At 41.2% G+C, this 26,977-nt stretch overlaps 1 protein-coding gene across 2 annotated transcripts in view; it reads right to left on the minus strand.

Moving 5' to 3' along the window:
• The window catches only part of RADX (RPA1 related single stranded DNA binding protein, X-linked), a 167,323-nt gene that overhangs the window by 66,557 nt on the left and 73,789 nt on the right, over nucleotides 1–26,977 (minus strand). For both annotated transcript variants that reach the window (XM_073599299.1, XM_073599298.1), the window contains exons 4-6: nucleotides 18,183–18,291; nucleotides 6,665–6,756; nucleotides 5,193–5,315 (exon numbers count right to left, since the gene is read on the minus strand). In XM_073599299.1, coding sequence (XP_073455400.1) covers nucleotides 5,193–5,315; nucleotides 6,665–6,756; nucleotides 18,183–18,291 — 324 coding nt within the window. The remainder of the gene's footprint in view (nucleotides 1–5,192; nucleotides 5,316–6,664; nucleotides 6,757–18,182; nucleotides 18,292–26,977) is intronic.

Consider the following 26,977-nt stretch of genomic DNA (forward strand, 5'->3'; position numbering starts at 1 on the left):
CTTGCATAAGAATTTAGCGGATAGAATATTTAGAAAATATTTTAGTATACAGTTATCAAAATTAAGGCAGAACTGAGCAGTGAGAGGGGAGAAGCACACAAAGAAACAGTGCCTGCCCCTCCCCTCTTCTGCACATTAACAGAAGCCTTTGTATTTTGTGAATGAATTCACATAACACAAAAGGCATCTGGAAGCAGGCAGGAGGTGAGGGCCAGACATAGCAGCTGCAATGACTACTGTTGAAGAAGCAGAGACTAGGTCCAGCATCATGCTCCCAAAACTACAGCAAGAGTCTTCTTTGTTCTATACAGTGCCTTGAAAAAGTATTCATACCCCTTGAAATTTTCCACATTTTGCCATGTTTCAACCAAAAACAAATGTATTTTATGTTATAGACCAACAAAAAAAGGCACATAATTGTGAAGTGGAAGGAAAATGATAAAAGGGGGCTGAATATTTTTGAATACCAGAGGCAATACTTTGTAGAACCACCTTTCGCTGCAAAACTTAATATATAAAATGTGCAGCGCTAAATTCCCAAATCTCCAGAATCTGAATGGTGTCATATTGGCTGACATTTATCTATAGTTAAGCTTATAAGGCTTACTTATAGGTAGTGCAAATATCTCTTAAACATGTACCGTTTAGGAGAGATTTACATTACATGCAACCAATGACATCACTGGCGCATGCGCTTTGAAGGAACAGCCACCGGTGCCATTCCTTCTGAGCCCTGTGCCGTGAACGGCGGCTTCTGTGCACATATGCAGGAGGGACATCATCGCAGCTCTGGCCAGTCACAGAGCCGGAGCTCGTGAACCTGGAAGCAAGACGAGTGAAAATGGAAGCAGCTGCAGTGTGGACATTGCGGAGCTGGAACAGTTTTGTTTTAAAGGTAAGTTTTACATAATGTGCTAGTATGCAATGCATACTAGCACATTATGACTTTACCTTGCAGGAAGAAAATAAAGTCCAGCAGTATACAACTGCTTTAAGTAAAAAAGACTAAAGGTGTATTTACAATCCATAGGTCATAAAAAAGAGAACACTCACACATTAACATTGATACAGGGTGCCCCTGTTATTGTCATATGTTATGAAACGTATAGGAAGGAGCCACATACACACGCAACCACACATGCACGAATTATAATTAGCCATTTTGGCTACTGGAGGAAGTGCTGTTTCCAGCATTTTTTTATGCCTCAATCGTTCTAGCTATGCGAGTGTTATTTCTCTTATTAAATTATTTTATCAACATTAATACACTATGCGGAGTGTACTCTTTTTATGACATATGGATTGCGAATACACCTGAGTCATAGTGGGTTTAGTAACAGCGAATATCAAGCCTCCCCATAGCATTCGGTTGCCAGGAGGAGGAAGAAGAAGTAGAGGATAGGAGCTATTTGTAACCTGGATGACGGATCTATGTCCCTTGAAAAGGAGCGTGATTTGACAACTTTTGAGTAAGGGGTCACACAAGTTCCGATAAGTGCAATAGGAGCTCTCTCTGGGGACACTGTTTTTTCATGATCGTCACCTCTTGAAGACGGCTTGTGGGACTGTCAGTCTTCCACTTAACCATTCGAATTCTGGAGATTTGGGACTATATTTACATATATGGTTTTCTTGTAGAGCAGAAGTCACTATTATCACAGACTTGTGGGTTTTTTTTTTTTTTTACACTTTTATGTGTAGTATTTTCACTTATTGTGTGTGATGTTTTAGTGCTGCACAGATAATATTTAGGTTTTGTAATGTCAAGTATCAAGATAAGCACAGATTTGCTTTATAAATACACAATTACATCTTTTCAGAAGAAAAACAGTCCTTCCTGCTAGTGTAGACAAGCCATTAGGGTCTGTTAACACCATGTATACACTTGCCAACTACAATACATATACAGTGCCTTGAAAAAGTATTCACACCCCTTGAAATTTTCCAACCAAAAACGTAAATGTATTTTATAGGGATTTTATGTGATAGACCAGTGATGGTGAACCCGTGGCACGCGTGCTACTGCCGGCACAGTGAGCCGTTTCTGTGGGCACGCCGTGACATTTGAGAAATTATACACTGCACTGACAAATCATTGAATTGTCCGCACCGCAAACTACATCTTCCACAATTCTCTGGGCTAGCGGTGATGTGTCCGAGTGGGCGTGACCCATGCTCCGAACACGAGCGCTGAAGCCACGCCCCCCATTCTCACGCATCTGACTTTCTCTGCCGACGCACCTGCTGACGTGCCTGATGTGGGAAATCCCTTCCTCGGAGCAACGAACACCAACGGAGCGACCGGGGACTGAGGCCACACCGCAGCCAGCTGGAAACCGGAGGACAACCGACTGATTTGAACTACTGAAATGTGAGTGTAATCCACTTGCCGACCGGGCCATAGCCGAAAGACTGCTACAGCGCAGTCGGCTTATTCTGGGAGGGCGTCCATGGACGTCCTCCCAGTATCTTGCTCCCCCGTGCCCTACGAGGGGAGAGGGGGAGAGAGATCGTTTGCAGAGTATGGGTACTGAGCAGTGCTGTGGGCACTGCAGATCCAGCCCACAGTGCTGCTCAGTACATACTCTGCCCATACGCTGCAGTACTCTGCCCATACGCTGCAGTACTCTGCCCATACGCTGCAGTACTCTGCCCAAAAAAAAATGTTTAATGGAAATCTCTGTTATTGTGTTTTTCTCTTTAAACAAAACCTGTTAATTAGTTTGGACAACTGTGCAAGTTGTTTTTTCTAAACTAAAACCTCGGTATTCAGGTGTAATTGCGGTGTTGGCACTTTGAAAAAAATAAGTCGTTTTGTGTTGCAGTTTGGGCACTCTGGCTCAAAAAGGTTCGCCATCACTGTGATAGACCAACACAAAGTGGGACATACTTGTGAAGGAGAAGGAAAAATGATAAATGTTTTTCAACATTTTTTACAAATAAATATCTGCAAAGTATGGCATGCATTTGTATTCAGCCCCCTAAGTCAATGCTTTGTGTATGTCTCTACCTGCCTTGCACATCTAGTAGAGTGACATTTTTGTCCATTCTTCTTTGCAAGATAGCTCAAGCTCTGTCAGATTAGATGGAGAGCGTCTGTGAAGGGCAATTTTCAAGTTTTGCCACAGATTCTCAATTGGATTTAGGTCTGGACTTCGACTGGGCCATTCTAACACATGAATACGCTTTGATCTAAACCATTCCATTGAAGCTCTGGCTGTACGTTTAGGATCGTTGTCCTGCTGGAAGGTTAACCTCCGCCCCAGTCTCAAGGCTTTTGTAGACTTAAAGTGGATGTAAACCCAATGTTATCCTTTCTAAACTACTGCCATATGGGGTTATCTATAAGGATATACATGCCTCCTGCATGTATCTTTACCTGTCAAATGTCTCCCCTCTGTCTGTTATTAGACCCGAAAAACTGCAGATCCTGTGGGTGGGTCTGATGTCTGGAGCTTGGTGGGTGGAGTCGTGATGTCAGTAGACTTCCCACCCACCTCTACAATCCCCTTGTCAATATGCATTTCTCCTGTGTATTTCTAACACTGAACTTCTGCTATGATCTCTAACATCCAGTGAAAAGACAGGAAAGTAACCACATGACTTCAGCATTACAAATCATGCTGAGGTGTGGAACAGCCAATCCTTGCAGAGCTGCTGAAGAAAGGAGTGGGGGAGGGAATTAAAAAATACTGCATGTCTCTTTGGCAAGTGCACGAGATGTAAATCACCTGTCACTCACAGCAAGGGGGAGGATTTGACAAAGTTTTTCTCAGTTTGTCAAGAATTCTCTCACTGAACAATAAAAGTGGGTTGCTCAGAGATGGATTAACTCTGTGTGGCAAGACTGGGCTCAAATGATAGGAAATCGTATACTCTACAATATGATAAAAAAAAAAAAAAATCGGGTTTACATCCACTTTAAACAGGTTTTCTTCTAAGATTGCCCTTTATCCATCTATCTTACCATCAACTCTGACTATCTTCCCTATCCCTGCTGAACAACAGCATCTCCACAACATGCTACCACCACTATGTTTCACGGTGGGGGTGGCGTGTTCAGGGTGATATGCAGTTTTAGTTTTCCGCCACACAGTGTTTTGCTTCTAATACAAAAAGTTCAATTTTGGTCTCATCTGACCAGAGCACCTTCTTTCACGTTTGCTGTGTCCCCCACATAGCTTCTTGCAAACTAATCAGGGCTCTTTTTTGACACTGGCTTTATTCTTGCCACTCTCCCATAGATGCCATAGTGCATGACTAATAGTTGTCCTGTGGACAGATTCTCCCACCTGAGCCGTGGATCTCTGCATCTCCTCTAAAGTGACTATGGGCCTCATGGCTGCTTCTCTTATTAATGCTCTCCTTGTCTGGCCTGTCAGTTTAAGATGTCAGCCATGTCTTGCAGTTATGCCATAACCTAACCCTGCCTTAAACTTCTCCACTGCTTTATCCCTGACCTGTCTGATATGTTCCTTGGCCTTCATGATGCGGTTTGTTCACTAAGGTTCTCTAACAGACCTCTGAGGGCTTCACAAAACAGCTGTATTTATACTGAGATTAAATTATACACAGATGGGACTCATTTATTAATTAGGTGACTTCTGAAGGCAATTGGTTCTACTAGATTTTAGCTAGGGGTATCAGAGTAAAGGGGGCTGAATACAAAAGCACGCCACACTTTTTAGATATTTGTAAAAAATGTTAACAACAATGTTTGAAAACAATTTATCATTTTCCTTCCACTTCTCAACTATGTGCCACTTTGTGTTGGTCTATCACGTAAAATTCCAATAAAATATATTTAGGTTTTTGGTTGTAACATGACAAAACGTGAAAAATTTCAAAAGGGGTATGAATACTTTCAAGGCACTGTAAATCTGTCAGATGTGAAGAAGAGAAGTCCAGGTGGTTACATGTACCTTGTTGCAATTAACTCAATGTGCCTTCACTTTTTTTCTTTAAACAAAAGAGCTGAATTCCTAAAATTCAGCTTTATTTTAAAATGGCCTACTCAAATCAAATCAATCTGAAGTAAACAATAGCAAGCAACAGAAATACAAAACTATAAAATATGCAAATTGCATCTCAAGCTTCCTCTTATGAGTTTTGAACAAGTTGTTGGCCATGGAAAAGCACAAGCCCTAGGCATGATGAGTAATCTAGCTCTGGTTTATAGTATATACACTCACTAGGATGAATTTTCTCAAATATGTTTGGTTGTGAGGTTGCAAAAATTTCAAGTAGAAGTGGCTGGTCAGAGGTCCCATCAATCACATGGACCCAACGATACAACCAAAAATCTTCACCTTCATCTAAAGAAAGAAATCAAAAAAAGGTTACAGCAGATGGTTCTTGTATGTCCAACAATTAAAATACGGAAAATATATATATATATATATATATATATATATATATATATATATATATATATATATATATATATATATATATATATATATATATATATATATATATATATATATATATATTCAGCGCTGACTGATCAAACGGACACCAAAAAATAAATGCAAGCAGACACTAAGGCTAATTCAACAACACCTCAATGACATAAAAACTGGAAAATAGTGCTGCGAAAATATAGAAGTCCTTAAAAGTCATAAATCAGATGTGAGGAATAAATAATATGAAAGACAGGAACCACCAGTGGACACTCTGGGTAACAGAAAACAACTACTTGGTGACTGTGATCCCTCCACCGGACATGGATGGCCCCTCACCTTACTTATTCGACCTGAAACAGGTCTCATAGCAGTTTTTACAACAATTAAAATACTCCTTAACAGATACAGTATATATTCATGATATGGGTAATGTGCATCAAAGTTAAAGCAGCATATTTTAGTAGTTTTAGAATGTGACTGCCAGTCCAGAGCTTTCGCTCATAATTACAGTTGATAGTTATCAAGTAATCACGTGACTTACAACATCCTATATAGGCACACAGTATTCTCAAAACAGCATCTAACTCAGGTTTTGCTGACACTATTTAGGACCGTTACCACCAAACTTACCACAGCTGTTCAAATACTGGGCTATCAGGGAAGGCTGACAGCAAACATTTTATAATGTACGTATATTTGTGACTGTTGCGTTAGACTGCATATGAGATGGTAATTGGGCTGCAGTAATGTTTTTCAACTCCAACTCCTAGAAGTTTGTGCGAATGTAATGCACAGATGGGACCAACAGACAGTCTTGTTTTAAGTAGGCAAACCACAAAGGCCACAAGCGAGGGATCTTGGTAAATACAGACCTTTAAAAAGAAGTACACTTTTTCAGACAAAGCATATGGTGTAAAAGTCTTAGTTTGTTTTCGTCACAAAGTAATCAGTATGACCATAAAAGCCATATCCATCACTTCCTTGTTGAGCCAAAACTACAGCTCTTCAAATCAGCAGGAAGCATTGGTTTTGCAGATTAAAGAGCTAAAGGTCTGACTGTAGGGGGTGTGCTGGATTACATAGAGAAAACTGCTTCCACACAAAGAACATTGATCCTTATGTACAGCATGCTGGCAGATCATAGGCTTTTCTGCTCAGGCTGTGGCTTCTATAATTATGGAATTAAAAAAAAAAAATCCACATTGCTAATAGCTACAGATATAAATACCTTTGTTTCAAAAACAGTATAACCTAGTTACCTCGGATCCGTTTTCGTTCACATCTTCCTACATATGTCACAAGACCAATCACATCACAGACTTGGTTATGCGGTAAACTATTCAGCTCTGTTCTAAAATTGTAAAATAAATAAATAATTAAAATAAAAAAACACACTGGTGAAAAAAAAAAAGAAAAACTAACATTTTAAAACCTATACAGTTGAAAACAGCTCCAGAGTCTACAAATTAGAAAGTAACAATTAAAGTACTGAAAAAGAAGCCCCACAGCTACAAAAAAGGACAAGCATTGAAAATCAATCCTCTGCAATGCATATTGCTTTTGGTAAAAAGTGGTCAGGCACTAGGAGCTTGCTTACTGAACATGAATAGACCCTTAATGTGTGGCATAGCAACAAGTAAAGACTTTTAAACACATTAGTGTGCAAATGTGCCCTTAAAGCAGAATAACATTTTTATGACCAAGTAGTCTGTTTAGACCAAGCTGGCCCAAAAAAATATTTTCATCAGATATCTATCTTGAAAAAGTATTCATACCCCTATGGCACAACTGCAAACTTACCAAGACATGGCCGTCCACCTAAACTGACAGGCCGGGCAAGAAGAGCATTAATCAGAGAAGCAGCCAAGAGGCCCATGGTAACTCTGGAGGAGCTGCAGAGATCACAGCTCAGGTGGGAGAATCTGTCCCCAGGACAACTATTAGTCGTGCACTCCACAAATCTGTCCATTATGGAAGAGTGGCAGTAAGAAAGCCATTGTTATAAGAAAAAGATAAAAAGTCCAGTTTGCGAGATAATGTGGTGGACACAGAAAACATGTGGGAGAAAGGTGATCTGGTCAGAAGAGACCAAAATTTTACTGTTTGGCCTGTGTGGCGATAAACTAACACTGCACATCACCCTGAAATCACTACTAGAGGTCGACCGATATATCGGCCGATATTTGGTGTTTTTTACTTAATTGGCATCGGCCGATTGTGCTGATAAAAAAGGCCGATATAAATTCAGCGTGACTTGCAAATGACTTCTGCAATAGAAGTCAATACAAGTTGCCTGAAATCTTCTGTGAAGCACTTCTCTCCTCTCTGGGCAGCCTGCCAAATCTGATAAAAAGAACCTGAAGAGATACAATGTTTACATTTATGAATAAACTGAACTCTGTGTGTAGAAGCTCTCAGTTTAACCATTTAAAGACTAAATCTTTTCTGACATTTGATGCTTACAAGTAAAAATCCTGTATTTTCTGCTAGAAAATCACTTAGAACCCCCAAACATTATATATATATTTTTAGCAGAGACCCTAGGGAATAAAATACCGGTTGTTGCAATATTTTATGTCACACGGTATTTGCGCAGCGGTGTTTCAAACGCATTTTTTTTTTTTTAAATACACTAATAAATTAAAAAAAACTAAGCAGTAAAGTTAGCCCATTTTTTTTCGTTCAAAAGTTTTGATTACCTGTTTTTGTGTATTTAATATTTAAGCTATAGTTTTTTTTTTTTTTAATCTAAATTCTACATACAAGTGAACTGATTGGAGGTTTGTTTTGTTTAATAAATGTTTAAATGTAAAAAATTTTCTGTGTCACTTAAGGTTGCTTTCACACTGGAGCAAGCGTGCGTTGACGGTAAAACGCTGCTAGTTTTAGCAGCGATTTACCGCCATTTTAGCGGTGCTATTCGGCTGCTAGCAGGGCGCTTATAACCCAGCTAGCAGCCGAGGAAGGGGTTAAATGCGCCCCTGAAGCGCTGCTGCCAAAACGCTTTGCAGGCGCTTCGGCAGCGGTGCGCATTCATTTCAATGGGCAGGAGTGGTGGTATACACCGCTCCAAAGATGCTGCTTGCAGGACTTTTTTTTAACATCCTGCCAGCGCATCGCCTCAGTGTGAAAGCACTCGGGCTTTCACACAGACTCCAGGGGAGCCGTTTTACAGGCACTTTACAGGCGCTATTTTTAGCCCAAGAGCGCCTGAAAAACGCCACAGTGTGAAAGGGGTCTAACTGTTAGATTTTATGAGATGAAAAATCTGCCTAATATATCGGCCCAAAAAAAAATCGGCATCACATATCGGCCATTGCGATTTCTAAATATCGGCATTGGCCAGAGAAAAACCCATATCGGTCGACCTCTACTCACTACCCCCAAAACATGATGGTGGCAGCATCATGTTGTGGGGATGCTTTTCTTCAGCATTGACAGGGAAGATGGATGGAGCCAAATACAGGGCAATCTTAGAAGAAAACCTTTAATGCCCCGTACGCACGATCTGACTTTCTGACAACAAAACTGGATTTTTGTTCAAAGGATGTTGGCTCCAACTTGTCTTGCATACACACGGTCACACAAATGTTGGCCAACAATTACGAACGTAGCGACGTACAAGACGTATGTGATATATCCATTATGAACGCTAGTTATATCTCCCGCTCGTACTTGATTCCGAGCATGCATGGACTTTTGTCCGACGGACTTGTGTACACATGATTGGAAAGACCGACAACAAACATTTGTTGGCGGAAAATTTGAGAACCTGCTAGCCAACATTTGTTGGCGGAAAGCCCGACAACAAATGATCGATGGAGATACACGGTCAGACTTTCCGCCAACAAGCTCACATCCAACATTTGTTGTCGGAAAATCTGATCATGTGTACGGGGCATTAGAGTGTGCAAAAGACTTGAGACTGGGGCAGAGGTTCACCCTCCAGCAGGACAACAACCCTAAAAATACAGCCAGAGCTACAATGGAATGGTTTCAATCAAAAGCATATTCATGTGTTAAAATGGCCCAGTCAAATTCCAGACCTAAATCAAAATGAGAATCTGTGGCAAGACTTGAAAATTGCTGTTCACAGACGCTCTCCATCCAATCGGACAGAGCTCAAGCTATTTTGCAAATTAGAATGGGCAAAAGTTTAACTCTAAATGTGCAAAGCTGGTAGAGACATATGCAAAGTTATTGACTCAAACATTTTTAATTTTCCTTCCACTTCACAATTATGTGCCACTTTGTGTTGGTCTATCACATGAAATCCCCAAAAAATACATTTACGTTTTTGGTTGTAACTGGACAAAATATATTTTAACAGAGAAAAACAGAACAAAAAAAATACAGAAAAAAGCATTCCAAAAAATGTATAAATTGATTAGCATTTTAATGAGTGAAATAAGTATTTGACCAGTTAGCAAAACTTGACTTAGTACTTGGTGGCAAAACCCTTGTTGGCAATCAGAGGTCAGACGTTTCTTGTAGTTGGCTACCAGGTTTGCACACATCAAGAGATTTTGTCCCACTCCTCTTTGCAGATCCTCTCCAAGTCATTAGGGTTTCAAGGCTGACGTTTGGTAACTCAAACCTTCAGCGCCCTCCAGATATTTTCTATGGGAATAAGGTCTGGAGACTGGCTAGGGCACTCCAGGACTTTAATGTGCTTCTTCTTGAGCCACTCCTTTGTTGTCCTGGCCATGTGTTTTGGGTAATTGTCATGCTGGAATCCACGACCCGTTTTTAAATGCCATGGCTGAGGGAAGAAGGTTCTCAGCCGAGATGTGATGGTACATGGTCCCGTCTATCGTCCCTTTGATGCAGTGAAGATGTCTTGTCTCCTTAGCAGAAAAACATTCCCAAAACAAAGTTTCCACCTCCATGTTAGATGGTGGGGATAGTATTCTTGGGGTCATAAGTAGCATTCCTCCTCCTCCAAACACGGAGAGTTGAGTTGATGCCACAGAGCTCGATTTTGGTCTCATCTGACCACCACACTTTCACCCAGTTCTCTTCTGAATAATTCAGATGTTCATTAGCGAACTTCAGACAGACCCGTACATGTGCTTTCTTGAGCAGGGGGACCTTGCAGGCGCTGCAGGATTTCAGTCCTTCACAGCATAGTGTGTTAGAAATTGTTTTCTTGCTAACTGGTTCCAGCTGCCTTGGGATCATTGACAAGATTCTCCCGTGTAGTTCTGGGCCAATTCCTCACTGTTCTCATGATTATTGAAACCCCCAGAGGTGAGATCTTGCATGGAGCCCCAGAGGGAGATTGAGTTTTGTGTTTCTTCCATTTGCAAATAATCGCACCAACTGTTGTCAGCCTCTCACAAAGCTGCTTGACGATGGTCTTGTAGCCAAATTCCAGCCTTGTGTAGGTCTACAATCTGGTCCCTGACATCCTTGGACAGCTCTTTGGTCTTGGCAATGGTGGAGAGATTGGAATCTGATTGCTTCTGTGGACAGGTGTCTTTCATACAGGTAACAAGCTGAGATTAGCAGCACTCTCTTAAAGGGGAGTTCTCCTAATCTCAGCTCATTACCTGTATAGAAGACTTCCCGGGAGCCAGAAATCTTGCTGATTGATAGGGGATCAAATACCTATTTCACTCATTAAAATGCAAATCAATTTATAACTTTGCTGAAAAGGATTTTTTTTTCTGGATATTTTTGTTATTCGATTTCTCACGGGTAAAATAAACCTACCATTAAAATGATAGACTGATCATTTCTTTGTCAGTGGGCAAACGTACAAAATCAGCAGGGGATCAAATACTTTTTCTCTCACTGTATAGTGAGCCGATTAGTGGGCTGTGTATATAAAGATCTTCAAATTAACTAGCTCCAAATGTTTTAAGTAGGGTTGTCCCGATACCGATACTAGTATCGGTATCGGCACCGATACCGAGCATTTGCCCAAGTACTTGTACTCGGGCAAATGCTCCCGATGCCTCCCCCGATACCTGAACTGTCAGCTGTGATCGGCGCGTGGGGGAGTTACAAGATTCTCCCCCAGCGGCTTTCACCAGCTTTAGTGACAGACAGCGGTGATCGCTCACAGCTGACTGTCACTGCATCCTCCTCCGTGCCCCCTCCTTTCCTCTGTCCCTCTCAGCTGTCCCCTCCGTTCTGCTCTTATCTGTCCCGTCCGTTCTCCCCCTCAGTTCCTCCGTCCTCCCCCTCCTCCTTCCTTTGTGTATGGATAGAGTCAGCTGACTCTGTCCATTCACATAACTGAAACATTGTAATCTCCTGTGATTACGATGTGTCAGTTTATGAATGGAGAGAAGCTGCGGTCTTCTCTCCATTCATTGTCAGTGCAGCTGACGCTGCAGAGAAAGGGACTGGGGAATCTCTATCCTCTGTCTCTTTCTCTGTCTCAAGGGGGAGATATCAGAGGTCTGTTAAGACCCCTGATATCTCACCAAAGCCCCCCAAAAGGGCCGATTAAAAAAAAAAAAAAAACAATAAAGAATAAAAGAAATATTATTGTAAAAAATAAAAATTGTAAAAAAAAAAAAAAATAACACACACATACAACGTTCACCCCCTCCCCCCCCCCCCCCCCAAAAAAAACAAAAAAAAAACACTGTCACGTGACATTAAAAAAAAAAGTATCGGTAATCGGTATCGGCGAGTACTTGAAAAAAAGTATCGGTACTTGTACTCGGTCCTAAAAAAGTGGTATCGGGACAACCCTAGTTTTAAGTATTCTCTCTTCTTGCCTGGAAGTAATTACATGTATTAAAATAATTTAACATCCAGGGCAAATATTAACAAAAACACCACAACAAATGGCCTCTTTTGGTGGTACAGTTTGTTCTCACTAGGACTTTTTTGGCATGGGAATTACCTATAAATGGTCCTACAACTCACATCGAGTGCAGATCAAAAAAAAACAAACTATTGTAATAGAAAATTATATTGTAGTGTTGCTACCATAGCTTGAGGTAATCTGAAAATTCTCTTATCATACAAATGCATATTTACATTAGATAAACACCTTTTGTTCTGTACCTTTCAAAGTACACATGTCAAAATCCCTGACAAATTAAATGGAGGATAGAATGGGGAAAAAATAGCAGCAAGTGCCTTAGTAAAAATGTTAAAATAACTAGCCCATTTACAGATATAAGAAGTTATATGCAATGCTTGTCTTTCCTTGCGAAAGAAAAACTTAGTCTCACTACCACCCGAACATCTGTTTTGGTTCAGCACATTACTGTACCATCAGGGACGAGATGGGGTTAGCCTTACCTTTTTCTTTAAATGTTGACATCTGCTTAAGCAAAGCTTTGTGTTCTAATACCTCAAAAGTTGGATGCATTAATGTCCTCTTTTCTATGAGCTATGGATGCTGGTAATAAATCGCATTTGAAAATCTGACATGCTGATTGTACCCAAGTCAAATGATGGATCGACTTGGGTACAATCAGCCCAGATGGTTCGAATCTCAGCCAGTTCTCGCTAAACCAGCCAAGCTTCGAACCATCTATGTCCAGCTTTACCCTTTAGAGCGCATTAGAAGCTATGCCAACTTTCACCAATTCATACAAACTTATCTACAGTTATTACTCTATGCTCAGATGCAAGACTCTAGACTCCAAAAGGTTAGAATTATTGCAGATCTTGATGACCAAAGACTGGAAGGCATTTTTACAACATATACTTCACTGGCATTTAATCTAAAGACCAAAACATTTATCTCAGGTACTTTCATTGACCATTTCACACTGCTCAAATAGTAGGAAGCTGTAGTAAAGTCAGAGCTTTCTGGTCAGTAGTCACAGCGTTTAGGTCCGATAACTTCTCCATCCCCAATTTCTGCAGTCCAAGAGAATGCTTATGGTGTTTTCTGGGAAAGATTGTATTGTATGGAAAAAAACAAAAGCAAAAACAAAAAAAACAAAAATATTGCCGCTATATAGGCCTACTTATGCGACTAGAAAAAGCACTGACAAATTTTAAAAAGATTTGGGCAGAAGGGATAGCTATTACAGTATGTACAGGTAAAATTCTTTTTTGTGGGTTTTAGCTTCTCTACACACGAACAGTTTTTCTGCTGTCCGTTCTGCTGCAGACAATACTCTGAAGAGTGGGTCACAAGGAAAAAAAAAAAAAAAAAAAAAAAAAAGAAGAAGATCTATAATTTGTGACAAAAAGTTTGCGTTTATCAGCATTTCAACTACTTTCACAAAGCTTTGAAAAAAACCCCTGTTAGACTTGCCGGTAACAGTATTTCCAGGAACCTTCCAAGACAGCTACTTGAGATGATTGGCTCCGCCCTCTACAGAAAACACAAATCAGATACAATTTAAAATGCCTCTCCCTTTCCTCTGACCCTCAGTTGTTTAGAAGATCAAGTAACCTCCACCAAAAGTGCACTCGGCAGAGGAAGATAACAGAAAATCATATAAAAAACACCACCACCAGGTAAACAAGGTCGGCCAGTGAAAAAATAAAATAGGGTGGGAATATAGATGCTGTCCTGGAATAACAGTTACCGGTAAGTCTAACGGGGGTTTTCCCCCCTCACCTTCCAGGACAGCTACTTGAGAGGATAAGCAAGATTCTATACCTTAGAGAGGGACAACAGCCTGAAGCACTTTCCTACCAAAGGAGAGTCCCTGGCTGGAAAGCATCTGTACTCTATAATGTTTGACAAATGCATGAGAGGAGAACCAGACGGCAGCTTTAGAAATTTCTTCCCATGAAGCCCCTGCTCTTTCTGCCCATGATGTGGCCATGGATCTCGTTGAATGGGCCCTATATCTAGGAGGGGTGCGACCTGACGCTTTGTATGTCTCACAGATAGCTCCCCTAATCCACCTAGCAATAGAACTTTTAGACGCTTTGGACCTCTTCTTGGGGCCAACAAAACCAACAGTTGGGAGTAACTCCTAAAACCACTGGACTTTTCTAGATAAAGCAGAAGACATCTCTTTATGTCTAAAAGACTAAACCTTTCCTCCTCCGCATTCTTGGGAGAGGTGCAGAAACTAGGAAGGACTATCTCCTGGGACCTATGAAAGTTGGAAAAAACTTTGGGTAAATAGAAAGGATCAGGTCTAATCACTACCCTGTCCTCTAGAATCCTCAGAAAGGGGTCTTTACAGGAAAGACTCTAGATCAGAAATCATTCTCCCCAACGTAATAGCCAAAAGGAAGGAAATCTTCAAAGAAATAATTTTCAGGGAAGCCTCATGCAAAGGCTCAAAAGGAGCCATCAATTGGAAGGTCTGAGGGTTTGGATGCAACACCGGTCCCTGATGGAGCAGATCCTTCCGAACTGGTAGGGGCCAGGGAAGATTCACAGAGAGGACCTTCAGAGAGGAGAACCAACTCCTCCTGAGCCACCAGGGGGCAATCATAACAACTTCTGCCCGGTCCTGAATCATTTTCCAAACTACTAGAGCTAAGAGGGGAAAAGGAGGGAAGGCTTAAGCCAGAGTGAAATCCCACGGGAAGGAGAGAGCATCCATCCCCAAGGACTCTGTCTCTCTCTCCAGAGAGAACGCTGGCAGTTTTCTGTTGAGACTGGAGGCAAAAAGATCCACTGTGGGAAGACCCCATCTTAGCACTACCTCCCGGAACATGCCTTGATGTAGTTCCCAACTGCTGGAACTAATGCTCACCCTGCTCAAATAGTCCGCCAGCACATTTTTTGACCCCCTGATGTGGACTGTCCTGACTGAAGTGACATTGATCTCCGCCCAGGACTGAATCTGCGGTGTTAATGACAGAAGCGACTTTGAGCGAGTGCCCCTTGCTTGTTTAGGTACGCAGCAGTTGTGGCATTGTCCGAGAAAATTAATAGGTCTTTTGAATAGACCCTCTCTTCCAGAGACAAAAGAGCTTACCCCACAGCTAGACGTTCTCTGAAATTCGAGGAGCGGCCTGCCTCCTCTGGCAACCAGGCTTCCTGGGCCTGTCAGTCCTGTGAGTGAGCATCCCAACCCCACAGACTAGCGTCTGTGGTAATTTTTACTGAAGAATGTTGTGCCCAATACTTCCCTCCCTGTAGATGTTCTTGTTGCTCCCACCAGGAGAGATCGAGAAAATTCTCTCCTGGCAGCTGTACCAGCTGATCTAGAGAGTTCTTCCTGCAATCCCAATGGAGTAAAAGAAAAGCCTGAAGGGGTCTGGAGTGTCATTGGGCCCAAGGCACCCCAGGAATGGCTGCAGTCATCAACCCCAGCAACTGCATGATCCGCTGAAGGGAGGTCTGAGGGAGCAACTTGAAGGCCTGCACAGAGAGAATGTTCAAAATCTTCTCCTTGGGAAGAAAAATCTTCTAAAAGATAACCCAGGAAAAGTATGATCTGGGAGGGCACCAGGCAAGACTTGCTGATTGACTTTCCACCCCAATTTCTGAAAGGTCTGCAAAACCAACTGCAGATCCTGAACAAGGGACTCTGTCTCAAGCAAAAATCAAAAAATAGTCTAGATATGGGACGATCGATACACTTTGAATTAAAAAAAAAAAAAAGCCATGACGTCGGCCATGATTTTTGTAAAAATTCTGGGTGCTGCTGAGAGACCAAAAGGAAGGGCATTGAACTGCCAGTGACTTGGCTCGTTTCCCATGAGAACAGCAAACCTGAGGAACCTTCGGTGACTCTGGCAGATTGGTACATGACTTTTGAATTCCAACCTGTAACCCCCTTTACAATGTTAGAAGAATAAAGGAATTGTCGGAAATCTCTGCCCATTCCTTGATGAAATGGGACAACCTTCCTCCTACCCCTATCCCGGCGTCACTGGGGATTTTTTTTGTCTTTTAACAAAGACCATTTCTTCTTTGCCTGTTGGCTTTAAAATTAGCCTTGCTTTGGAAGCCACGAAAAGGCCTCTTATTCTGGGGTTTATCCCTTTGGGAAGGAGGAAACCGTTTACTCTTCTCAGAGGAACGAGCTAGGACCTCCTCTAAGGAGGAACTGAATAAGAGCTTGCCTTCAAAAGGGAATGCCGCAGAGTTTATTCTTGGAGGTAAGATCACCTTCCCAAGATTTAAGCTAGCTAGCTCGCCTAGCTGAATTAATGAGAGCAGAAGCCCTGGCGTTTTACAGTTCAGCGGTGTATGTACAACAACTGTACAGACTTGATAATGGCACTAACTAGGGCTGCACCGAATGGGTTTTTTGGTGCCGAAACCGATACCGAAAATGAAAAATACACTAGGCCGAAAACTGAAACCGATACCGAAACAGCACTGATACCGAAACAGCACTGATACCGAAACAGCACTGATACCGAAACAGCACTGATACCGAAACAGCACTGATACCGAAACAGCACTGATACCGAAACAGCACTGATACCGAAACAGCACTGATACCGAAACAGCACTGATACCGAAACAGCACTGATACCGAAACAGCACTGATACCGAAAGTGACCGTTTTTAAAAATATTTTTTTTATACAAGAGAGGGTCAGAGACTGGGGACATGGTACAGGAGAGGGTCAGAGACTGGGGACATGGTACAGGAGAGGGTCAGAGACTGGGGACATGGTACAGGAGAGGGTCAGAGACTGGGGACATGGTACAGGAGAGGGTCAGAGACTGGGGACATGGTACAGGAGAGGGTCAGAGACTGGGGACATGGTACAGGAGAGGGTCAGAGACTGGGGACATGGTACAGGAGAGGGTCAGAGACTGGGGACATGGTACAGGAGAGGGTCAGCGACTGGGGACATGGTACAGGAGAGGGTCAGCGACTGGGGACATGGTACAGGAGAGGGTCAGAGACTGGGGACATGGTACAGGAGAGGGTCAGAGACTGGGGACATGGTACAGGAGAGGGTCAGAGACTGGGGACATGGTACAGGAGAGGGTCAGAGACTGGGGACATGGTACAGGAGAGGGTCAGAGACTGGGGACATGGTACAGGAGAGGGTCAGAGACTGGGGACATGGTACAGGAGAGGGTCAGAGACTGCAGACATGATACAGGAGAGGGTCAGAGACTGCAGACATAGTACAGGAGAGGGTCAAAGACTGCAGACATAGTACAGGAGAGGGTCAGAGACTGCAGACATAATACAAGAGATCAATGCAGCCTCACCAGTGCCCTTCATGCAGCCCGCGTTTGCCCCTCAGATGCAGCCCACATATGCCCATAAGATGCAGCCTCACCTGTGCCCATCATGTAGCTTGCCAGTGCCCAAAACAGAGCGGCGATCTCCGTGTGTCATGGAGCTGCATTTGAATTGCCCAGGTCGCAGTAACTATGTTCCGCCTCCTGTAATCACGTCATACTGATTCAATGTCCCACCATTGGATCCGTGTGCCGTCTGTCACAGGAGGTGGGACATTGTTACTGCAGTCTGTGTAGTTAAGCTCCGTGACACAACGGAGATCGCGGCGAGGAGGGAGGGGAGGACAGGACAGGAGAGGAGAGGACTGCGGCACGCCGCGCCAGAAGGACACCCTCATGATGGGCAGCACCAGGGATGGGGCCCCACCCCCATTTTCGTCGAGATTTTCTTTTCTGCATTTTGCCGAAAAAGCCATTTTAGGCCGATATGTTTCGGCGGCTGAAAATTCGGTGCATCACTAGCACTAACTTGTGATATAAATTGGCATGTATAATTATCTCTGAATGTAGCTTGTGTTCCCCTCTTATTTGTATTATAAACCTTGACCAAAAACTAATGAACAAGAAAAAAAAAAAAAAAAAAAAAAGCATTAAAACAGGGTTTCTTATATGAAATTCAGGAGTACAGATGAATATGCAAGGAAAATCATGTAATTACTGAATCACCACCTTGTGACAAATTGATATTTTATTGCCGGCAGTCTCCATTCAGGCTTTACATCCTCTTTTCGAAGAACAGAAATCTTGGACATGGGGTCTCTGGCATTCAAGCTAATTTCTGGGAAAAAAGAAAAGAGAAAAAAAAAAAAAAAAAAAAAAAAAAAAGAAGAGCTAAATTCCACAAAACCACATACAGTATTCTGATTTTTTTTTTTTTTCAAACAGCCGCAATTTGTCTTTATATTTAACCCTACAACTTTCCTAAAAAAAAGGATTCAGTCGTTTTTGAAAAAATAAAAAATCCAACACTTACCTGTCCAGGGATCCAGTAGTGTCCTCAACCAGGCTGATTCTTTGCTAGTCCTTGGGTCCCTAGAGGCTCCATGTGGACTGTGGGGAATCTGGCTGTTAACTCTTTGCGTGTTCACAGCTGGCTCCCCACTACACACTCCTTGCTGCACTCTAAATAGTCCGGCAGCCTCCTGGGGCTTGTGACGCGTCCCAGGAGGTTGCTGGTGGGGTAGAACTTCTGTTGGGATCACCTTGGTGATTCCAGCAGAAGTGGGAGGGGGTACCTGACAAAACTACCCGCCACGCCCCAAAAACTAAGTTCCATAAGTGGAAGGGGGTGGGGGAGGAGGATCAACCTAACTTTCCTTTAGGGGTGAAGTTCCATTTTCCACTTCACCATTTCTTAAAACAGTGGGGCGGGGGACATCCATGGAATCTCCCTCTAATGCTAGCCATGTGATCAATCATGGAGGCCAGGTGAGATTGCAAAGTGAAAACAGAGGGAAAAAATGCCTAAGAAAAAAAAAACTGACGCAGCCAACTCATCTAAAGATTGGCAAGCTGCAATACATTACATTTTTGGGTTCAATGCCACTTTAATAAGAAAATGAATTATCCCCATGCTACCTCCTGTGGCTATAGGAATGAGTGTACTAGCTGCTGCAAACACCTAAGTGGTCAACCAAAAACCAACACAATGAATAGAGTTAAAAAAAATTATATATATATATATATATATATATATATATATATATATATATATATATATATATATATATATATATATATATATATATATATATACATACACACACACACACACACACACATATATATATATATATTAGAGGAGATAGATAGATAGAAGGTGTTGTAAAAAAACAAAAGTAGATAAAAAGGTGGACACATCTGAGATCAAGTCCTAAATTCTAATCAAACAAAGTACCAAAATCTAGCCCCAATCAATAATGAATTCAAATAGCAGCGCTAAATAAAATCCTAATCATAAATAAAGTAAACCAGTGATAAAATCACTCCTTCCTACTCCTGTGTATCAAAATAATGTGAGAGGGAACAACCCTTGAGAGGGAATTACCAACAGAATTACAATCAGGGGGAATGGCGTGAACCACAGTTATCTAGAATTAATCATCCTGTTGGATGTTTCCCACCACAAGGTCATGATGCATATCAAAATTACCCACCTTTCAACTATGGGGATGGTGGGAGTCCCACTCCCTTATACAATAGATATCTTCCCTTGGATGAGGAGTATAATGGATCCTATTATCACCAACAGGGCCCTGCACCTTTTTTAGGACAGCGAGGGAGGAGAGGGAGGGGAGGGGGGACACCGAGAGGAAAGAGTCACCCAATGAACAACAGGGGAGGGAGGAATGGCCCACAGCAACATGTGAACAGGGGAATGAGATTACCACCAAGAGACGAAGGGGATGTTGAGCAGGACAACGTCAACAATCCAAGAAAAGGAATGAGGGACACATAAATGTTGGTATTTACAATCTAAGCAAGGTAAAGTTAAATCCGAAAGAGCAGAACATACTGAATTTGGGTCTTAAATGTGCACCCAAAAAAATGCTCAATAAATTTGAAGTGTTTATTGATACACATAAATTTATACGGACTCTGAATATTAAAAAATATTTTTTGAGCCATCCGGTAGCCCCCAGGGATAGTGTCGCGGTATCCTTGGGGAAAGTGGATAGCGGCTTAAGGAATAAGTCTGTATTTAATCCCCAAAACTCTAGCAATCATTATATAGAAGTTTTTAAAAATCTGGTGTTGAAGGATATAGAAGAATTAACTGTGAAAGAAGGTTAATCCGAAATATATTAATGAGGGAATTCGATCGTTGGAAAAGAGGAACAACATTATTATACGCCCAGCCGACAAGGGAGGGGGGGTTGTTATCATGGATAAGACCTTTTACCATGTACAACTCACTGATATAGGTTGAGCGGTCCCCCAACATGAGAGACTCACTACTGATCCTACGGATAAATATAAGGATCAACTGAGCTTATTGGTGGAGTGGGGATATGCCACTGGTGCCCTAAACTCTAGAGAAAGGAGATATCTGGTTCCAAGTGCCTGTAGGATTCCAGTAATTTATACGTTACCTAAAATCCACAAGGATGCTAAATTACCCCCAGCACGTCCCATCGTGAATGGGATAGGATCGGTAACGGCGAGGCTTGGAGAATATTTGGACAAATTTCTCCAGCCCAGTGTGAAGGTCACATCTTAGGAGATACCACTGACCTTCTCCAACATTTGAGTAAGATCCATCTCAACTCCACGGCCGAGACCTATCTGGTCACGGCCGATGTGGCCTCGCTCTATACGATCATTCAGCATGAGGATGCATCTTTGTCGCTGAATTGGGCATTAAGTAGGAGAGAGGACATTCCCGACGTGCAGAAGCGTTTTTTTGGGTCAAGCCTTGACCTTCTGCATGTCGCACAATTATTTTTGGTGGAATGGGCACTTTTTCTCTCAGTAGGTTGGCGTGGCTATGGGAGATAAATATGCTCCCAGCCTCGCCAACCTGTTTATGGCTGAGTGGGAAGACAGATATATATTCAGTAGACGATTGGCCCAACTCAGACTTTACCGAAGATTCATAGACGACCTCCTATTTATCTGGGAGGGGTCTAGGGAATCTTTGGATGAATTTTTGGGGTACCTGAATACCAATGGAAATAATATTAGATTGGAGGCGCAAGTGAGTGATACAAGTGTTAACTTCCTAGATGTAACAATTGAGAAAAGAGGTAACTCTTTAGGCACATGTGTGTATTTCAAACCAACTAATCGAAACAGCTTTTTGTCCATCAGGAGTGGTCATCACCCTGCTTGGATCAAGAATATTCCGAAGGGACAAATGCTGAGGATCCGCCGGAATTGCGCTGAACAGGAAAAATATTACACACAGGCCAACATATTAAAGGAGAGTTTCCTGCAAAAGGGATACTCGGAAGGTTCCTTGAACAGAGTTATAGAGCAGGTTGCCAGTATCCCAAGGGAAGAGTGTTTAAAAGAAAAAGAAATTACTACCTCCAATGAACAACGCCAGTGGGGATTTATTTCGAATTATCATTGTCAGTATAAAGAAATTGAAGATATTTTTAAGAAATATTGGTATAGCCTTTGTAAGGATCGTCATTTGGGGGAAGTTCTGCCAGAACTCCCCAGGTTTATTTATAGAAGAGCTCCCAGCTTTGGAGACAGGGTGGTGAGAAAGATCCTTGACCCACCTGGTCGCCCCTCAATAAAAATAGATTTAAATGTTTTTTTCCCATGCAGGAAGTGTGTATGTTGTAGAACAGTTAGGACCAGCAATAGAGGGATGAAGAGCATTACCAATTATGAAAATGAGACCTTTGAAATAAGAGAGTTCATCACTTGCAACTCATCGTATGTGGTGTATCTGATGTGGTGCCCTGTGGTCTATTTTATGTTGGGCGCACTAAGCGACTGCTAAGGGTGCGAATCTCTGAGCATATATCTAATATTAGAAATGGATTTAAATAAATATCAGTGTGTCCCTCCATTTTAAAGAAAAACATGATCAGGATCCCAGTCTTCTTCAGTTTTGTGGGATTGATATAGTATATCCGACCTGGAGGGGCTCAAATCGGGTGAGGGATTTATCCCAACGAGAGACTCGATGGATTTTCCTGTTAAAATGTCTTTTTCCGAAAGGCTTGAATATAGAATTGGATCTTAACAGCTTCATCAATAATTATTAGACATGACTTATATTTTCGTCGTTCCCCCCACATTTTTTTCCCCCCTTTTCACCCTCCCCCCCCCCTCTCACCCCCCCCCCCCCCCCCCCCTTTTCCTTTTTTCCCTTTCCCCCTCTCTGTCCTTCTCCCTCTTTTTCTGTTGTTCATGGTTTAGTGAGTCCTATTGTATATTAAATGTATATATGAGGAGGAGGAGGAGGAGATGAAGAGATTAGGATGTAGGTTTGACTGTGTATGGTACTTTAGGTGACATGCCGGTATTTTTAATTCCTAAGTATCGAGTTAAATGTTTTTTTTTAAATTTATAATGAATTTTGGTAAATAAGTGAGGAGGCTACATGGTTTATTTATATAAGCATTAATGTTTAATATTGAGAAGTAGAGAATTACTGTTCCCCTCTCGGATTGTAAGAATATAACTAATTTTCTTTTGCAGTCTTGATGTAGTATTATTTATGGGGTTAATGATGTAGATTCACCCGATGATATGGCAGCAGTAATTAATTTTACGTAATCATTTATATCTAACCACTTGTTTAAGAGAGTGATATCCCTCCGTTTTAAAGTAGTTTTAATTTGTATAAGGGAGAAATCGCCCGTTTTTTAAGTGTATGTGGAGGAGAAATCCTCACTATATGACAGATTAGTGTTATTTGATTAAATGTTTTGATCTCTCTCTCTCTCGATATATATATATATACACACACACACTATGGTTAACGGAGTCTTACACGCTCGGCTGCACTGTAATATTGATGTATGGTGCGAGCGGGGACACAGGGAGCGCGCAGGCGCAGTAAGGTCATTTCCGCTCGGATTAGAAGCGGAGGGTATAAAGGAATGATTGCCATGCCGTATAGCCAATCCCATGATTAAGTCTTCATGATGAAACATGTCGGGGCGTGGCTATACGGCAATCGAACACGTATGAAGTAGGACGCTGTGACAGGGAGCGCCATACGAGGAAGTGGGGAAGCGGGTCCTAGCAAACACCAGGGATCGGGTGAGACTGGTATCAGAGAGCGCAGTACCTGGGTCAGCCGTGACCACCATACGCTGGTTTTACTGTTTGGAGTTTATGCTGTGACAGCTTGCTGTGCTGTTTTGAGCTTGAAGTGAATTTTAAAGATGTGAGTTTAATGGTGGAGGAGTGTGTTATTTTAATAAAAATCATTACGTTATTGCACTATTGGATCACTTTCTTTTTTTCATGTGGAGAGAGCTCCTTATCATTACACTCTGGATATGTAAAAGGTGAACTATTGGAGGCCATTTATTTCCCCCTTCTGTGTGGGACAAAGCTTTGTGGCCCAACACGAGAGTGTGGGCGAAGGGAGCTGGTGAGTTTATTAACCTAAGGGGAGTGAATTCACAGTCACAGAGGTGCGGTGGAAGAGTGTTTAAAGTGAAGATCTGCACTGTATCATGTCACGGATCAATATTTTTGGACATTGATTAATTACACATTTGTGGACTTATTTTACACTGATTTACACATAAAATATAAATAATAATAATAATATTATATATATATATATATATATATATATAATAAAAATAATAATAATAAAATTATATATATATATATATATATATATAATAAAAATAATAATAATAAAATTATATATATATATATATATAAATAATAAAAATAATAATAATAAAATTATATATATATATAAATAATATATATATAAATAATAATAATAAAATTATATATATATATAAATAATATATATATAAATAATAATAATAAATATATATATATATACATACACACATATACACATACACATACACACACACACATATATATATATATATATATATATATATATATACATATACATACACATTTTTTGTGCACAGTTATGGTATTCGCTTAATTGGTTATGCGCACTATATTTGTGGATATAGATCACATTATTTTGATGCACAAGAGTAGGAAGGAGTGATTTTATCACTGGTTCACTTTATTTATGATTAGGGTTTTATTTAGCGCTGCTATTTGAATTCATTATTGGTTGGGGCTAGATTTTGGTGAATCAAATTTTTGCATTTAGGGTTTATACATTTTAAGCAGCAGCTCAGATTTAGGCTTCATTTCCATTAGCACAGTGTTTGGGGTATAGGAGGGGGCGGATTTTCTATATACCTTAACTCTGACATAATCAAACAATGTAAACAACCTAGATACATTTTAATAAAGTGAAAATTGTAAAAGTAACAAAAAAAGTCACATATAATCTTCAGACTGAATGGATAAAGTGCACGCAATTAAAAAAAGCTGTCCGAATATAAAAGTGCTTAAAACAGACCGTTTGGTATTCAAATTAACCAATTGACAACTGGGCACTTAAACCCCCCTCCTGCCCAGACCAATTTTCAGCTTTCAGCGCTCTCACATTTTGAATGACTTTCTTTTGGTGGTATTTGATCACCTTTGGGTTTTTTATTTTTTGCGCTATAAATGAAAAAAGACCGAACATTTTGAAAAAAAAAAAAAAAAAAAAAAAAAAAAAAAAACCACCCTCACACTTTTCTTAGTTTCTGTGATAACATTTTGCAAATTATTAATTTTTCTTCATAAATTTTGGCCACAATTTATACTGCTATATATCTTTGGTAAAAAAATAACCCAAATTAGTGGATATTATTTGGTCTTTGTGAAAGTTAGTCTACAAGCTGTGGTGCAAATCATAAAAAATTGATCACACCTGATGTACTGACGGCCTATCTCATTTCTTGCGACCCGAACAAGACCCCCTTTTTTTGAAAGTAGGCATTCCAAGGTATTTAGTAAGATGCATGGTGAGCTTTTTGATGTTGTCATTTTTTCCCACAATTCTTTGCAAAATTAAGATTCCCCCCCCACAAAATTGTCATTGTAATAGGTTATTTCTCTCACATGGCTTGTATATACCACAAATGACACCCCAAAATACACATTCTGCTACTCCTCCTGAGTATTACGATACCACATGTGTGGGACTTTTTTACAGCCTAGCCACATAGAGAGGCCCAACATGCAGGGAGCACCATCAAGTGTTCTGGGAGCATAAATTACACATCTAAACTTGTTGACCACCTATTACACTTTTGAAGGCCCTGGAGCACAAGGACAATGACAAGTGACACTGACATGGCACTGACAGAAGACACTAATACGTAGCACTGATGACACGTGACACTGGGGACAGATGTCACTGACAGGTGGCAGTGGGGACAGATGGCACTGGCATGTACTGTGTTCACTTTTTTTTCCTTTTTTTTTTCTGACACTCACGCTGCAGCCGTTAGCTCTCCCTCCTCACACGCTGTTTCAGACAGCCGGCAATGAGAGATGATCTCATATGTCTACATTTGAGATCATCTCCCATTGGAAGCTCCGATCGTGCTGTAAACGGCCGCTGTGATTGGCCATTTACAGCGATCTGTGACTGGCTGTGTCCAAGGGACACGGCCAGCACAGAATTTCCCGAATGCGCGCCCGCGGGAGCGCGTATCGCGGAAGTAAACAGGAGGATGTCCAGGGATGCCCTCCAGGCAATTGGCGTCCGCGCTGTAGCCGTCTTTCGGCTATAGCGCGGGCGCAAAGTGGTTAAAACATATAAAAACAAACGGTCTGTTTTAAATTTAATGGATTCAAGTTTCAACATACTTCAGGATCTAGGCCCCCTTTCTTTCCTTTTATACACCGGCATTGGACCTGGAAACCTTCCCCTTTTTTCCATGCATTGCTGAGCTGCACAGACGAGAAACTACCAGCTGCACAGACAAGAAAGCACCAGCTATCTACTACAGGAGCCTGGATTTCGTTGGATGCTAGTTGCACTTTTATATTCACTTGAAGAGTCTACCATTTGGACAATTTTATTTGCGTACACTTTATCCATTCAGTCTGAAGATTATATATGTCACTTTAGTCACTTACATAACTTGCACTTTATTAGACTGTATCTAGGTTGTTTACATTATTGATTATAATTTAGGACTTGATCTCAGGTGCGTCCACTTTTTATCTACTTTGGTTTTACAAATATATATATATAAAATATCTGTCATTTTAGTTTCTACCTAGAGCACAAAAATTGATTTTTACACCACTTTAATCTTTGCTGCGGCAAACAGGACTGTTAAAAAAATAAAAATAAATAAAGAAGCCATCATTTATACAGATTGTATTACAGTAATAATTAATGAAGACTAAATTGGGCTTTAGTTTTTTGTTTTTTTTTCAAATAATTTTTTATTGATCATAAGAGAGACAAGAAGTTGACACTGTAATACACAGACTTCAGTATAACAGCAATAGGGCCAGTGTATATCGAGTAACAGTAAACAATAAAACAGACAATAGGGGGGTCGTTGCTGGCTACACATAAAAACTGCTAGTTATCAAATAGGGTCTGCTATAGACAACAAAACCCAAAAAAGAAAGGAAACAGCAGGAAATAGAAAGATAGGGGGGGGGGGGGGGGGTGAGAAAGGAGGGGGGAAGATAGGAAGGCTCGACAATCAGCTCAGGGCGGATCCCCTCGCCTGTGCCAATTCGTCCCAAACTTTGTCATGCATTTCCAGTCTATCCTGTAATCTGGCTGTCATTTTTTCCATCAGCTCTATGTCTTTTATTCTAGTATACAAATCTGCCTGGGAGGGTGGGGAATGTCGTTTCCAATGAAGGGCAACCAGGCATCTTGCAGCTGTCAAGACATGTCTAAGCAATTTTTTTGAACGTTG

The sequence above is a fragment of the Aquarana catesbeiana genome, linkage group LG09, assembly GCF_042186555.1.
Source record: "Aquarana catesbeiana isolate 2022-GZ linkage group LG09, ASM4218655v1, whole genome shotgun sequence".
Taxonomy (NCBI): Eukaryota; Metazoa; Chordata; class Amphibia; order Anura; family Ranidae; genus Aquarana; species Aquarana catesbeiana.